The sequence below is a fragment of the Lingula anatina genome, chromosome 1 (genome assembly GCF_051362555.1).
Source record: "Lingula anatina isolate TDL-2025a chromosome 1, LinAna3.0, whole genome shotgun sequence".
Lineage (NCBI taxonomy): Eukaryota > Metazoa > Brachiopoda > Lingulata > Lingulida > Lingulidae > Lingula > Lingula anatina.
Window position 1 is genome coordinate 639118 of NC_141767.1, and position 15902 is coordinate 655019.

The 15902-nt window shown below is 38.5% G+C and overlaps 1 protein-coding gene across 2 annotated transcripts in view; it reads left to right on the top strand.

Moving 5' to 3' along the window:
* LOC106174058 (low-density lipoprotein receptor-related protein 6) overlaps positions 1 to 13536 on the top strand; it is a 30981-nt gene extending 17445 nt beyond the window's left edge. The window contains exons 4-16 of one of the 2 annotated variants that reach the window (XM_013555439.2): positions 1151 to 1282; positions 1572 to 1772; positions 1935 to 2130; positions 3814 to 4064; positions 4671 to 4811; positions 5210 to 5508; positions 5826 to 6052; positions 6468 to 6652; positions 7037 to 7243; positions 7832 to 7972; positions 8602 to 8807; positions 9243 to 9439; positions 9917 to 13536. In XM_013555439.2, the coding sequence (XP_013410893.2) occupies positions 1151 to 1282; positions 1572 to 1772; positions 1935 to 2130; positions 3814 to 4064; positions 4671 to 4811; positions 5210 to 5508; positions 5826 to 6052; positions 6468 to 6652; positions 7037 to 7243; positions 7832 to 7972; positions 8602 to 8807; positions 9243 to 9439; positions 9917 to 11561 (4028 nt within the window). In that variant the 3' untranslated portion in view covers positions 11562 to 13536. Of the gene's footprint in view, positions 1 to 1150; positions 1283 to 1344; positions 1355 to 1571; positions 1773 to 1934; positions 2131 to 3813; positions 4065 to 4670; positions 4812 to 5209; positions 5509 to 5825; positions 6053 to 6467; positions 6653 to 7036; positions 7244 to 7831; positions 7973 to 8601; positions 8808 to 9242; positions 9440 to 9916 lie in introns of those variants that run through there. The other variant, XM_087012905.1, reaches the window with a different exon arrangement.
* The last annotated feature ends 2366 nt before the right edge of the window (positions 13537 to 15902 follow it).

The following is a 15902-nucleotide window of genomic DNA, read 5'->3' on the forward strand; positions in this document are numbered from 1 at the left end:
CAAGAGAACACCTTAGTGTGTCTGGTGCCTTGAAGATCATATTTCTGTTGACAGGGAAATATTTAGAGAGTAGACTATGATTGATGACTTGCCATTGTTATAGTAGATGTGTCATTTCCCTTTGGATAATTACATCACATGATATTTGTTTGAGGCTGTTCGCTATGAATTAAGGGCTGAGAGGGAAAAAATAATAATTAGTGGAAACTCAGATGTGGCCGCCCGATGGATCACACTTCTTAATAGGCACATCTATCATCCTGGATGTGTGTGATGAAATAGGCTGAGAGTAGCTAGTGGTAGCTGGGTTGCCTTATAATGAAATAGCATGGTGTAGACGCACAGTATAAAATCCATACCTGTACGCAGGGTAATAAATCTTGTGTTTGCCATTGGGCTAATCAGCACTTTTTACGCCACTCCTGTGGTTCACATTCAATTATTTAAGCCAATTGACTGTGGAAACTGTATTGATGCAGACAGTGTAAAACAATTTTGACATTTAGATAAAAATTCAGTAAAATATTGCAGAATAGGTGAGCCCCAACTGATAACAATGTATAGAATGAGGTTTATTTGTGAAGAAATAATAGATATCTCGTTTTCAAAGGTGAATCTCTTAATGCTTCCCAGGGATATAATTATCTTCACAATTCCTGATCCAAAGAATAAGATTTCTCACCATTCCCAAATCAGAAAATAAATAAGCCCACTTTCCTTAATTCCAGGGATATAAACTCACTAACGATACCCCCTTTCCATGAGTATGAACCCTATCTATCCCCTTCCCATGGATCAAATGACCTAGTTTACAATTTGAATATACTGGAATTTATAATGAACTGAAATCATTGAGAATTGTTCATATTTTTCACCTAGAACTTAGCTGTATAAGACTGAAAAATAAGCTACCAAAAGATAAATTTGATGTTGTAGAAACTTTTTTAAAGAGAAAATGACATATAATCATATTTTACATTAAGATTTTTTATTATCTGATTTACATTAAGGCATATTGTGCCTTGATTCTGTTTCACATTATATATTTATATACCAAACATTTATATATTTGGCTTTACCAGTTATGTGTCATATCACAGAGCAGTCTATTTAAGACTGTAAGCCTGATATGTATGCTGTGTCATTGCAGGTATCAGTCCATGTGGTACCAGGAATGGTGGCTGTTCACACCTGTGTCTAATCTCTCCCCTGTACCCCTTCTACAGCTGTGCCTGCCCCACGGGAGTACGCCTGCTACCTGACGGCCACAACTGTTCTGATGGTAAGATTATCTCACACACCAAACACTCCAACACACTGTTTCAACCAACACAATTTCACAACTGTTCTGATGGTAAGATTATCTGACACACCTAACACACTAACACATTGACTCAACCAACACACTGTCTCAACCAAATTTAATATTACAGAAAGGGAGCACTATGCATTTAAGGTATTAGCAAAATGTGTGTAAATAGATAAGGAAATTGATTTAACAAAAAAGGACAAAAATTGTATTCCTGTAATCCATTCACATTTGGTAATGGTCTCTTTTTCCTTGTTCTCAGGTGCTCAGCAAATCTTACTCCTTGCCAGACGTGCAGATCTCCGCAGGATTTCTCTGGATACCCCTGATTACACGGACGTAGTCTTACAGTTTGATAACATTATCCATGCAATAGCCGTAGACTTTGATCCTGTGGGAGAGTATGTTTACTGGACAGATGATGAGGTGAAGGCCATCAGGAGAGCCTACCTTAATGGCACAGGTAAGAGAAAAGGTCTTTGTTGAAAAAAAAATATTGTAGAGTATTCTGCCTGTTGAGGTGAGTAGAATAGGTTTATAGAAAACATTACCCCCCAAAAACTTCTTATGAAGCAACTACATTATAAAATTCCACATTACATGTATATCTATTTCCCTATTCCAGAACAAGAAGATGTGATCAACCAGGAGATAGATAATCCTGATGGAGTGGCTGTGGACTGGATAGCAGGTAATCTCTACTGGACAGACACGGGGACGGACCGTATTGAAGTGGCTCGGTTAAATGGGACGTCCAGGAAAGTACTGATCACAGAGAACTTACAAGAACCTCGAGCCATTGCATTGGACCCGCAGGCTGGGTAAGAAATCGTGTTTTGTGGAGTCTTAATCACATTTTTATAAACAGGCACATTGTGTGTGTAAATATACCTGTCACCTCCACCTGTCATTGCCAGCAGCGTCATTGCCGTGCACTTTTTCATAGATAAATGTTAAATTCACATCTGGGTTAGAAATTACATGTGGTATATAGAATAATTTGATGCCTAAAAATCATTTTTATTGAAGAAAATCATTTATGTAGCTCAATGAAACTTTGTCAGACTGTGGCCTGATGGTTTAGAATAGTCTTGTCTTTTAATAAAAATGAATTTAAAATAATTTAAATAAATGTAATGCTTAAGATTGGAACTTTCCATTGTTAACATGTTAACATGTTAAAAGTCATGGACACATAAATAGAAACCCATGCATGGCTTAATTGTCATTAGAAATTAATATAGAATTGATTTACTTGCTGGTTAGATAAGTTATCACAATTCAGCTTTATTTGAAAAAAAAAAGAGCTGGTTGCATTTTGTAAACATCATTCTATTTGCGTGTGTAAAGGCAGTGCTGTGTGTGTGTGTTTTCCCTTGTAAATCAAAGATGAAAGAAACATTTGAAACAAACCAGAATACTAAAGCCAAAGGAGATGTTTGTTGAATCTGTCTCTTACACTAAAAAACAGGAGAAACCTTTTAACATGTTTTATTTCCTGCACATTACAGAAAGTTTTATTTTTCTTTTCAAAATCTGTTGTATTCTGATCTGCTCTCTGTGGGCCAGCGTAGGAGAGATTTAGTTGTAATTCTCTGGCACGGATATTGTCATGTGGCAGTTGAAATGAAGATGGGCGGAATAACACAATGTCATCCTCACAATGAGGAGAATGAGCTTTGTCCCACTGTGTCCAATATGTCATTTTCTTTTAAAGGAAGCAACTCTGGCATCTGTGGCTTCCTATGTTGGGTGATAGCCAGGTTGACTTCCTTCCAATTTGTTCAACTGACAAGATTTGTTCCTGCAACTAACATAAAGCCTTGTTCTGTGTCCTGACCCCTTTTGTTTTTGTGGAAGTCTCTTGAAAAAAAGAAAATTATGAAAGGTGTTTAGACATAAAAATGATTTAATAAATGGGAATGATAAGATATAATTGATGTAAACAATTGCTTTTGGAAGCTTTTGAATTCTGGACCTTTTTTTCTGCATTAACAGAAGATATTTATGTACAGACAGAGTAGTTCCTGTACATACAGCTACCACCTGCATCTGTCCCTGTCACCCTAGACGAGAACATTTATCATTAACTGAAACAATTGGAAAGCAGTATTGGTTTTTGGTGATTACTTATTATATTTAAGTGCAGGTCAAGTTAAAAAAGGCTGTGGTATGAATATTCCTCACAAATATTATTGATAACTTTGTTCTTGTGGACGCTGTATAATCTCTATGGTAACTGTGTTTAAGCTGAAATCTGCTGGGGTTAATTGTGGTCCTAAATACAGGTCAAGTTCAACCCTTGCATTCTTGGATCTTGTTTTTGACCATTTGAGCAGTGGTTGTGTAGTACAAAAAATTCCACAACATGTATGGTATTTATATATGTTAATATCTTATACTCATTGTATACTTTACATGATAACTTGATATATTCTTTATCTAGGCAAGTTTATACATATATATATATATATATATATATTTTGTGTATGTTGTCTTTTCAGGTACATGTATTGGACTGATTGGGGGACCTTTCCCAAAATAGAACGTGCCAATTTGGATGGCTCAGATCGCGTTATCATGTTTAATACCTCACTGGGGTGGCCTAACGGCCTGGCCCTCAGTGCGAAAGAGAAGAAGATCTACTGGTGTGATGCCAAAACTGACAAGATTGAAGTTGCCAACATGGACGGGACGGGGAGGCGGGTTTTAGTGTCTGAAAGACTGCCTCATATCTTTGGGTTTAGTTTATTAGGTAGGTGTGGAATTGAGGTCAAGAAGAATTGCTTTGAGGTATAAAACAATCTGCCACATCTGTGAGTTGGTAAAGTTTTTTCAGAATTTTCATTGGGAATTGAATAGTTTTAACTCACCTGAGAAAATGATGTTGTTTCTGCCTCAAAGATTGAGTTGATAAAAAATTTAAGTAAATACAGGGCTCTACAATAACTTTTTCAGCCACTTGCCCTTTATAAACAGTTTGCTCTAAACGCAAAGCGGTGAATTATTTGTAAACATTGCACAAATCTGAAAAGTGATGTATAAGAAAAGATGTAGACAGGATACCCCATCCACATGCTATAAGAATAACACCACCCTTGGAAGAATTGGTTCTGCTATGCCTATTACTAATGTAAAATAATTAGGGTTTGTTGTACTATCTTTGCAATATATTCAACATATGTTGAATACATATTTATTATGGAGTTAGATTTGATCACCTTTAAAATGATTACTAAAGAAAAAACTAATAAAAACCAGTATATGTCAAATGTGGCAGAGGTGGTCAATAGAGAGAATTAACCAGGTTAGGGTTTTAAATATTATATAGAGAGGTATATGTCCAATGTGTTCCCTTCAGATGACCACATCTACTGGACAGACTGGCAGAGGAGGTCAATAGAGAGAATTAACAGGCACACAGGGGGGAACAGGACCACTATAGTGGATATGCTGCCTGACTTGATGGGGCTAAAAGCTGTTGACGTGAAACGGATTGAAGGTAACTGCACACAGATTTAAACTCGGAAACTGTAAATATTGAGTACATTCCATTGTGTTATTTAGTGTACATTTGTTTTAACTGGGTATGTTGAATTTTTTTTCAATGAACCTTCAATTGTAGATAGTTGATATTTTTTTAAATGCAAAATAGATTAATGTTTGTTTTTATTTTTGAATGATTGAATAAGAAAAATCGTAACATGTGTCCATTGCACAGTGTATCATAGTTTCTGTTTGTTTTCTCTGGATTTCTTTGAAGTACTGCAAAATCTCTTCTACACTAGGTCATGTCAGCATCACTTTATATAAATATTATATAGAGAGGTGTAAATTCTTGTTTTTTCTTATTACTTGGGATGTATGGTGTATTGCACTATTATAATGTCCATCTTCCAGGTACTAACCCATGTGCTGAGAGCAATGATGGATGCAGTCACCTGTGTCTGTTCAGGCCGCCCCCTAAGGGCCCCATCTGTGCCTGTCCCATGGGACTGGAGCTCATGGCCGACAAGAAGACCTGTATTGTTCCTGAGGCCTTTCTTCTCTTCACGCGGCGCGCTGATATCAGGAGGATCTCCTTGGAGACCAATCATAACGAAGTGGTGGTTATTCCCATTAATGGTGTCAAGGAGGCCAGTGCACTGGATTTTGACATCAATGATAATAGGATCTATTGGACTGACATTGGGCTGAGGGTACGTCTTGTGCTATATTCCTAAGGGTGATTTTGCTGTAATAAAGCAAAAACGCTGGAGTAAATAAGAAAAAGCAAACTTTGAATTAAAAGCTGAAGCAAAAGGTCATTGCTTAAGTCACTTAAGTCCCTCACCTACTCTGTTTCACTTGAGTAAACCATTTATGGTCGAAAGTGTTGTCTATGCAAATTTGCCATTCATTAAAAAAATACAAATACTGTATCGAGTAGAATAAACATCTGTGCTTATTTTCATGGAAGCAAAGTCTTTGATAGAAATAAAATAATGAAAAAAATGATTGATGTTTTATATTGCAGAAACTTTCCCGTGCCTTCATGAACGGCAGTGCTCTGGAGCACATTGTGGAGTTTGGCCTAATGTTTCCTGAGGGGATGTCCGTGGACTGGGTTGCCAAGAACGTTTACTGGGCTGACACTGGCACCAACAGGATAGAGGTGGCCAGGTTAGACGGGACGTCCAGAAAGGTGCTGGTCTGGAATAACTTAGACAGTCCTAGAGCACTGGCTCTGGACCCAGCTAATAGGTAAGAGATAAGAGGAGATAGAAAAGAGATAGAGAGACTGATAGAACACAATAATTGGATATTTATGCATGATCTAGCACTGAGGTAGCAGATACACAAAAAGTTAAAATTCTGATGTAACAGTTCTTGACAAAATGCGCACATTTTTGACAGCTATGCATCAGCGCAACAACTTGCCATGAAATCAGTTGTGTTGTTGGACATCTGCTGGTCAAGATTGGGCTGCCTGCGTGAAAAAGTTGTCACTGCTGCATTTGGCGTGCATTGTGCTATTTAAAGTTAACTGAAACATTTTATTTTGTTTTTAAACTTCAGGAAGTAGAAAAAGCCTTGCTCTTTGGTAGAACATGATTACACCCTTTGGAAATGTTTTGATCTTTTTACCAAATTTAATATCTGTCCACTTTTCTTCCAGTCACATGTACTGGACGGAGTGGAGCAGTGAACCAAAGATAGAATGTGCTGCGATGGACGGCACTTATAGACGAACACTTATCAAAACAGACGGCCGAGTGAACAGTTTAACTATTGACTACGCCCAGAACAGGCTTTACTGGGTAGACGTGGACTCCTTTATCATTGAGTCCTCGGACCTTGAAGGTGAGACAGTCTGTGAAGTAGTCTAGATAACGGCTAAGAGTATTTTACCCTGGCAGGGGTCAGCTGTACTGGTTCAGGGTTGACAATTTTAAAATTTAAAAATGGCAGTTTGAATGGCAGAAAAATGGTTGAACATATAATTAAAAGACATATGATCAAATTACCATCTCCAATAATGATAGGGAATTTTTTTTAAGCATGTATGTGTTTCTGTAATCAGAGAATAACCCATACAAAAACAGCAAATGTGTGTGTGTGTGTGTGTGTGAGAGAGAGAGAGAGAGAGAGAGAGAGAGAGAGAGAGAGAATGGTCACGTGTGCCTATATGTATATTAGATTTGATCCCCACAATTTAATAGAATATTCTATCAATTCATCTTTAAGGTGGTTATAAAAGACAAATTATAACTAACGGTCTCAACCATCCAATGGGGTTAACCATGTACGATGACTTTCTGTACTGGACGGACTGGAACACTAAGACCATAGAGAGAGCCAATAAAACCAATGGTTTAAACAGGACAGTCATCAGAGAGAGGATGGATTTTAAAATCATGGATATTCTTGTGTTTCATGCCTCTAGGCAGTCTGGTGAGTAGTACAGTGATATTTGGTATTAGATCTCATAGCTGCTTTAGCTTGTCCATGTGTTCATGTAAATCCACTTGGTAAATATAATGGTTTCAGAATGAGTAGACATGCAGCTGTGAAACTAATTGTGGCAAAAATAGACAAAATGTATTTTACCTCCCTGCAAGCTGTCAGTGTCCAAAAAAAAAAAGAAAAGAAGTTAATGCCCTTTTCCACTTGTCATTGTGAAGATATAGTGGTAAAATTGAAAATCTCCCTATTATATTATCAGACGGAAGTCATTTGGCCTGGGTTGTATTCACAGATGTCACAGTTCATGTAAACAGACATGATGTGAACCTCAGGGGCAGAACCAGAGATATTTTCTGACAGTCTTCCAAATTATCTTTGTTGATACACCCTCCAATTTTAACCGCCTTCCAATACGAAAAATTAGATGCCTGTCAATGTAAACTTGAAAAATTCTGTCTTTTGGAAGACCTAGAAGATGGCTTCTGCCCACCCCTGTTTCTGATTTTCCCTACATTTTCAACAACAAAAAAGCGTAAAATTCATATCTATGTCAATGTGTGTATTTCTTCTCTCCAGGCTGGAACCAGTGCGGAGTAAACAATGGTGGCTGTGATCAACTGTGCCTGGCTCACCCCAAAGAAGACAACTCCCCCTACACCCACCATTGTGCCTGTCCCACCCACTACAGACTGAACTCTGACAACAAGACCTGCAGTCGTATGTATAAACAGTTTATATAGCAATACTTACTAATACACCCACCACTGTGCCTTCCCCACCCACTACAGACTGAACTCTGACAACAAGACCTGCAGTCGTATGTATACACAGTTTATATAGCAATACTTACTAATACACCCACCACTGTGCCTGTCCCACCCACTACAGACTGAACTCTGACAACAAGACCTGCAGTCGTATGTTTACATAGTTTACCTAGCAATACTTAGCTATATGCTGGTGGAAATTCATCTTTGTAGCCTATTGATTATGAACATAAGTTTAAAACTTTTCACTTTCTACAAGAAATTGAGAATAGTGCTCTGTCACATAATAACCCACTGCAGAAGGTCAAGGACTGACCCAAAGCTTTGTGAAGCGTAGGTACAATTTCATGCAGAAGGTAAAAAGTTAAAACTTAAAACTTCAATACTTAAGATGGACAAGTCCTCTTTAAATAAAAATTATTCAGTTCCTGAATGTATCTGCAAAGCAGATTTTTGTTAACAATGGTACTAGTCTCTAGTATGGAGCATATACAGCACTTTGGTCAGCATAAAGAATACCTATAACATATAATAAGGTGATAGTAATACCTGTCCTCATCCCTGTTATTTCCCCTTCAGCCCCAGAATCCTTCCTGCTGTTCAGCACCAGGAACTCCATCAGCCGTATGGTGACTGACTCCAGCGAGGACTCACCTGACATCGTGCTGCCTCTTCATGGACTGAGGAATGTGAAAGCCGTCAGCTTCGATCCCGTGGAGCGCGTAATCTACTGGATAGATGGCAGGTCGAAGGCAATAAGAAGAGCGTACGAGAACGGGAGTAATGTGAGTTTATGGGTGAATTGTGTTTGAACCATTTTTTCATCATTTTTAAGAACAAAAAATTTATCAAAATATCCATCTTTCATTTGATATTTTTGATACATAGTTAGCAGGGTTTATGGAAATAATAGGAGGAGAAAGTTTTCTAAAGAAAAATGCAGTGATTTCACAACTTGAATTAAATAGTACAAAACTTATTGGTTATTTATGAAAAAGGTATTAGACAATTTAAAGTTCTTAATAAATTACAACTTTGAGAGAAGTAAAAAACCTGGGCCAGCACTTTTATTTTTAAAAATTCTGACATTCAAGTTTATTTCATTTAAAATGAAATGTGCGAAAAAAGCCTTAATAAATTATTTGAAATAACCAAAAATTCTATTTGAAATTTCTCAAAATCTTAATTTATAAAGAATTGTTGCGTTTCTTTCCACTCAGGTGGAGACTGTCAGTAATCAAGAGGAGACCAGCTCCCCTTTTGACCTAGCCATTGACCCGTATACCCACCACATCTACTGGACGTGCAGCCAGAACAACGTGATCCGAGTTACAAGGGTGGACAGGTCAGACGTTGGAGTCATCATACAGGGCAATAACGATAAACCCAGAACTATTGTTCTGAATCCAGAGAGAGGGTAATTGGCAATTTGATACTTATTATTGTTTTTCTGGAATGTTACTTTTTAATAGGCAGAGTATGTTACTTTGACCTTATCTAATCATGTGAACTCTAGTTTTACTGTTTAAATCAATAAAAGACAGAAGTCCCTCAGTTTTATCCAGGAAATCTGTGTATATTATGGTACTCTTGGTGCTCGTATTTTCAGGATGTTTTTTCAAGGTCCACTTTCATCTTCATTTATAAATAATATGAACATCTTAAAATAGAACTGTAAACATTGTAATCCTGTCTTTGTATTTCTCTATGTAAATATATTATGGTCAACTTGGTTTGCTTTTCACATCATATGAAGTTGGTAGCAGTGACCATTGGTGTGTGGCATGGGGATTTAACTTAAGTAAAATGATAAAAGTGATCTCTTTTATGTATTTTGCATATATATTTTTACAAAGTGATGAAATTTGATGCTGAACCTTTTTATTGTCCACAGTTGGCTGTTCTGGACAAACATGGGGAGTTCTCCAAAGATCGAGCGTGCCAGCATGGACGGGACAAAGAGGATGATATTATTCAGTAACAACCTGGGTAAACCAGAGGGTCTGGCCATAGACAATAAAGCTGGGCGTTTATACTGGAGTGACACTAAGCTACAGCGCATAGAGTGTGCAGAAATTACTGGACTTCAGCGAAGTCGCCGTGTGTTGGTAGAAACTGGAATCAAAGACCCCATCAGTGTGGCGGTGCATGGGAATTATCTGTACTGGGTGGATAAGGGGCTGGATTTGATAGAAAGAATCAATAAATACTCAGGAGCTGATAGGAAACGCATACAGGGTAGGATTGAAAATTTGTCTGACTTAAAATCCGTGGAGAAAATCACGCCAAAGGATTTCAACTTAAATCCGTGTAGTGTAAATAATGGGGGATGCTCCCATATTTGTGTTGCTAGAAAAGATAGCACATCTGTTTGTAACTGTCCATTGGGCTTAATCTTAGATCCTCAGAAGGATCAGATTTGCACCCCGCCCCCAACATGTGACCCTAATCAGTTCACGTGTTTGACGGGGAACATTGACTGCGTGCCAAAACCGTGGCAGTGTGACGGGTATGTTGAGTGTCAGGATGGATCTGACGAGAAAGACTGCAACCCGCCAACTTGTAAGGATGATGAATTTGCGTGCAAGTCTGGTAATAAACAATGTATTCCGCTGGACCAGAAATGTAACGGGAAATCCGATTGTGATGATCATTCTGACGAGAGAGAAACCTGCTGTGTTGTGGACCAGATTTACTGTGAGAAGGAAAAGAAATGTATCCCTTCTTCTTATAGATGTGATGGGAAAAAAGATTGTAAGGATGGAAGTGATGAAAGAAACTGCACCATTCAGGAGTCCCCCATCAAACCCAGTACAGCGCAATACACAGTAGGCATTGTGGTGGGGTTAATTGCAGTCATGCTGGTCCTGGTGATCATCGTGATTGCCTGCAAGAGAAAATCAAGTCAGACAGTCACTGAAGACACCAGTAGAGACATCATTTTTGTTGCAAAAACTCAAACGCCCACAATTGGGCAGAGCACACCACCAAATACGTTAAGTTCAAGGGGTAAATCTGGAACTACCTGTTTATCAGTGACTACAGACGCCTCCAGAAATAGCGGGGGCCCTCCCTACGACAGGACACCCTTAACGGGGGCCTCGTCCAGTAGCTCTAGTGTGACACACTACCCATTAGAGACACTTAATCCCCCTCCGAGTCCCGTCACAGACAGGTCTGTGTGTGGGGTGGGCGGGTACTCTGTGTGTTCAGGCTCTAACAGTCCCTCCACAGTACGCTCTTATAGACAATATAACAGGTTACGGAATATTCCTCCACTGCATACGACGCCATGCAGTACAGATGTGTGTGAGGAGAGCGAGCCGTATCCACCCACATCTAGAAGATATTATCCTTCTTTGTTATCTTCTGAACTGAACTATGACTCTGACCCGTACCCTCCGCCCCCCACACCAAGGAGCCATTATTTCTCAGACGCTGAGCCGAGTTATCCACCATCACCGTCAACAGAACGAAGCTTTTTTGTCAACCCGTACCCTCCTCCTCCTTCACCTACTGAAGCCACCTCTGACTGCTAACACTGGGATGAAAGGCTGACATTTGATACATCGGTTTGTTCTAACTGCTGGATAAACCTTAAAAGGCCAATCTTCTGAAAAAATCACTCATTTTTAAGATGCATTTGGTAGACTATATGGAGAGAGTGATCAAGAACAAAGTGTTTTCAGTTTAAACCAACATATCATTGTATTTGTTTTTTTTTTCAAGTCACAAAACCAGGAAATTTGTTTTGTGTTCGTCTTGGAACAGAAGGCACTGTTTCAATGACAGATTTATATTTTTAACAAACATTAATTTTTTTTGAAAAAGTCTTTGATAAACAAAGGCATTCACAGTTGTGAAATTACAATGTTGTTCAGTTTTTTGTAATATTTTTGGTCACACCACTCGAAAATCGAGGACATTTTGTTTTAAAATGTGAAAATTGTGCCTTTCAATACTGCTGACATTTTATATCAGTGTTAATAAGTTTTCTTATCAGAATCTATTTTATGGATCATGTGAACAATTCCTGCTGTACTCTTGTGCCTTGCTGCTTGCAGAATGTCCACCTTTTATCTATTTTAGATAACAACACAAGCTGGGTTGTGTTTTGGAGAGTTTACTGGTCAGTTTCTATAATGTTCAACTGTATTCATAGTGTAAATAGTGTGAAATGTAACATATTGAACTTGTACAGGCTAGTAGGGATTGGTGCACATATCATTACCATGGCAACACTCCATGGCAACAGCCCATGGCAACACTGCAGGAATGGGCAGTTAAGAGTTGTACCCTGTAGAGAAGAAATCTATTTATATACTTGTTTAACAGTATTTATGAACCTGTACATTTTTATAGCATCATCTGTAAATAGAAATATCCATGTTACATTATAAGGTCAACAGCATTGAAATCTCCTATAGTTAGTGTAATAATTATATAAGCAAGCTGGGTATGTATATTTATAGAATTTGTGACCGAGGTCTTTGTTTATTCTGTATCGTTCCATTTGAAATGAGAGCTATTTGTTCAAGGATTATTTCATTTGGTCGTGTCACAAATGGGGATACTTTTGTATTCCTACGATGAAAATCTTCTGTTCAGTCAAAGACTATGAAATGACAGGAAAGTGATTGGAGTTCGTTTAATTAAAATTTTAATTTGTTCATGTAATGATCATGGCTGGACAGATTGTGCAGTTGATAATTTTAATTCCTGTTTTTACTGTTATAGCAGAGGAGGGTAGCTACATGGCGTTCTACCTTACACTTTCTTTTTAACATGGCAAATTCAAGGCTGTTTACCATTTAACATTTGCCTAAAAGGTTTGTCATTTAGTTTCTTATAATGACCTTTTGGTTTGGTTGATAATGCCGTTGTTGCCACCGAGTCAGTATTATATAAACTGTGCAAAGTAAATGAGCAGTGACTGCTCTGCCAAGTCTATTATTTACCCATCACGGTGGCCAGGAATCTTAGTTTAGTTGAGCAAGACGCAATGTCTGTAGTTGTGAACCAAAGATGCCCAAGTAAGTGTATACCCATCGTACTGTTTTCCCTGCCTTGTTATAGATCATTCAACGTTAGATATCAGATATCCATATGTGATTTTCTAGGTCTCTTTCCTCCACCCCTCTCCGTTAAAATTTGCATAACCACTCCCCATCAATTGTTTAACCAAGCCGGTAAACAGTGCAGTTTTAGTTGATTAATTTTTAGACTTTTTTTTATCTTTAATGGATTGAAGCCAGGAAGCCAGTTTAAGGGCATCATTTTAAGTTTTCAAAGTAAAATGTATCTTTGGATTTTAGGATGATTTCAGGCAGAAGGCGTCTGCATATAGAGATTTTTTTTAGTTTTATTGTTCGAGTTTTCAGAAAGAGATGTTTCTTGGTGTTTTGAAATACAGGGAATTTTGTGTTCATGTTTGTTATGTATCGTTTACCTGTGCCATGTCTACGTATTCTTGTACAGAGATCTAAAACTGTATAAATAAATCATACAAATTAACCAAGTGTGTTTTCATATTCCTCACAAATGGGTGCTGGTTGCCAGTGACGGTCACACGTCCCCTTTTACCAAGGACGCAGTTAAATTACGTGGACTTTCAGGCCCGCTGCCAGCAATTTTAAAAGGGGAGGGGATCTTTAAATATCCGAAAGCCGAAAGAGTGGATCGGTAGAACGACCATTCTAAAACTTCCAATAACAACGTCTGTGGGACGAGTTGTGACATAAAGTGTACGGGGGGGGGGGGGGGGGGGGGGGGGGGCGTTAACAAATTAGAGGAATTATGACAGGGGAGTGATTTCACCACAAAGACTTAAAGCTTATAATTGTAAAAATGTTTTTTAAAAAAATAGCAGATTAAATAAATTTTGATAAAATTTTTACCATTACAATTAAAAATAAGGGTGAAATAAAACACTTAAATTCAAAACGATCACTTACTGCATACCTTAAAGGATCTAGTTTTTAAAACAAACTGGTTGTTGAAGTGTTGAATGGATAAAGCTACAAAAGAAGTGTGACAGTCTGCAGCAGTGTAGAATGGACATTACTAAAGCCTGGGTCCCAATTCCACGTACGGTTTTCTGGACGTACGCTTTTCTTCTCGTAGCTAGATAACAGGGAAAGAATCAAGTAATTGGTGACTGCAATGAGTGTGCAAGAAGAAAGTACGTGAGAAGCACAGCCTCCGCACGGCAGAAGTACCTCCTGAGCCTGACGGTTTTTCGCTGGTGTCCCGCGCGCCCCGTGCACTACGTGCACTACGTACGTTATGCGCACAAGGAGTACGGGCAACACAAGGGCAACGCAAGTGGACGAAGGGCAGTCTCGCTGACTTCCTACGGTTGTTGCTCGTCCTTTGCACGCGAGTCTTGCGTGTTAAGATGTTTTTTTTGGGAGGGTATAAAAACAGTGCATGTTTGAAGAGATCATTAAATCCGCAGCAGTGTTCAAAGATGGTGAGCCCAATCATACCTGGCTTCTTCCTGATCCCCTTCTCCATCTTGCTCTTTGTTGTCTTTTTAGGCATTTTTAAAACTTGACATCAAAGGCAGAAATAATGCTTTTTCGTTCATGCCCATCCTTTTAAACTCACGGTCCGTGCGCATGGAGCGACCACTACTTACTCAACATGCACGAAGCCCGTGAGGTCCACACGGAAGGCGCGTGGAAGTGCGGAGTGAGCACGTAATGAGCAAGAAGTAGGTTCGTGTTTCAAGCGCCTTAACCACGTGCATCGCACGCACCGAAGCCCCCCCAAGTGCAGTAGGAAAAAAAGAATTTCCTAACGTGTCCCGTATGACAGGCGCACGACAGGCGAACGCTACATGTTCGCATGTCGTACTTTTTTTTTTTTTTTTTTTTTTTTTTTTTTTTTGAGAATTAATAGACAGCACGCAGCGGCTGTTGATCATGTCGAAAACTTTCTACGTGCTGTCTGCGACCTCCAAAAGTTGCACGATAGGCGTGCCACTCCCGCACGAAATCCCACGTTTTCCCCCCAATGTTTTGGTCATAGATCAGACGTAGAAGCCTGTACGTTGGGTTGAGACCCAGGCTTAACGTACGTAATGGGCGTGTCCGGTATAAACTGTTTTATAAACACTTATGGGTTTAAAGGTACATTTGAACCTAGCGTCGGTGGAGCGTGGATTCCCAGTAACACATAAACCACTTCTACCAGTTTCCTATACGACTCAAATAAATTCTATATGCCAAGGGATAAACTGAATAAATCACTCGATCAGCCATAAAAGAGCTTTAGACTGCTCCTTTCTTTAAAATTCTGGAGAAAAACCTGATTATCTGACCTACTTTTCTGCCTCATATTTATATAAAGCATAGAAAGCTACCCGAAAGATCCGTTCAAATATCATTTTTCGGGTAATATTAAACAATGTCTTTCAGTTATTCTCTTAGTTATACTATTTGACTAATGGCATTTGGTTGGCTTTTGTGACAATAAATTGACTTCATAAGCATCTATAAATGGTGTGACCTTACATTTGACAGAGCTGTCAACTTGTGGATCTGTTAATTATATTGGTGTTCATTTTCAGGACCAAGCACAAAAAACCTTTCAAAGAATAAACATGTTGCTTTACATTTCTCCCACTTTAACTTTTGGATCATAAATGTTCATAATTGTAATGTCTTTATAGGTTTACACGCAGTCTTTGTAATGAACGGAGTTGACACAAACATGCAAAATTGAGTCAACGCTTTAAGTAACCATATATGGTATTTATTTATCCCTTGGTATTTTTATTGACAGATATACAGAAACAAACATGAAAGGAATTTTACCAAGTAATAACGGTTGAAAAAAAATTGGCTCTCGTTCATTTTACTCACTTATGCTAAATT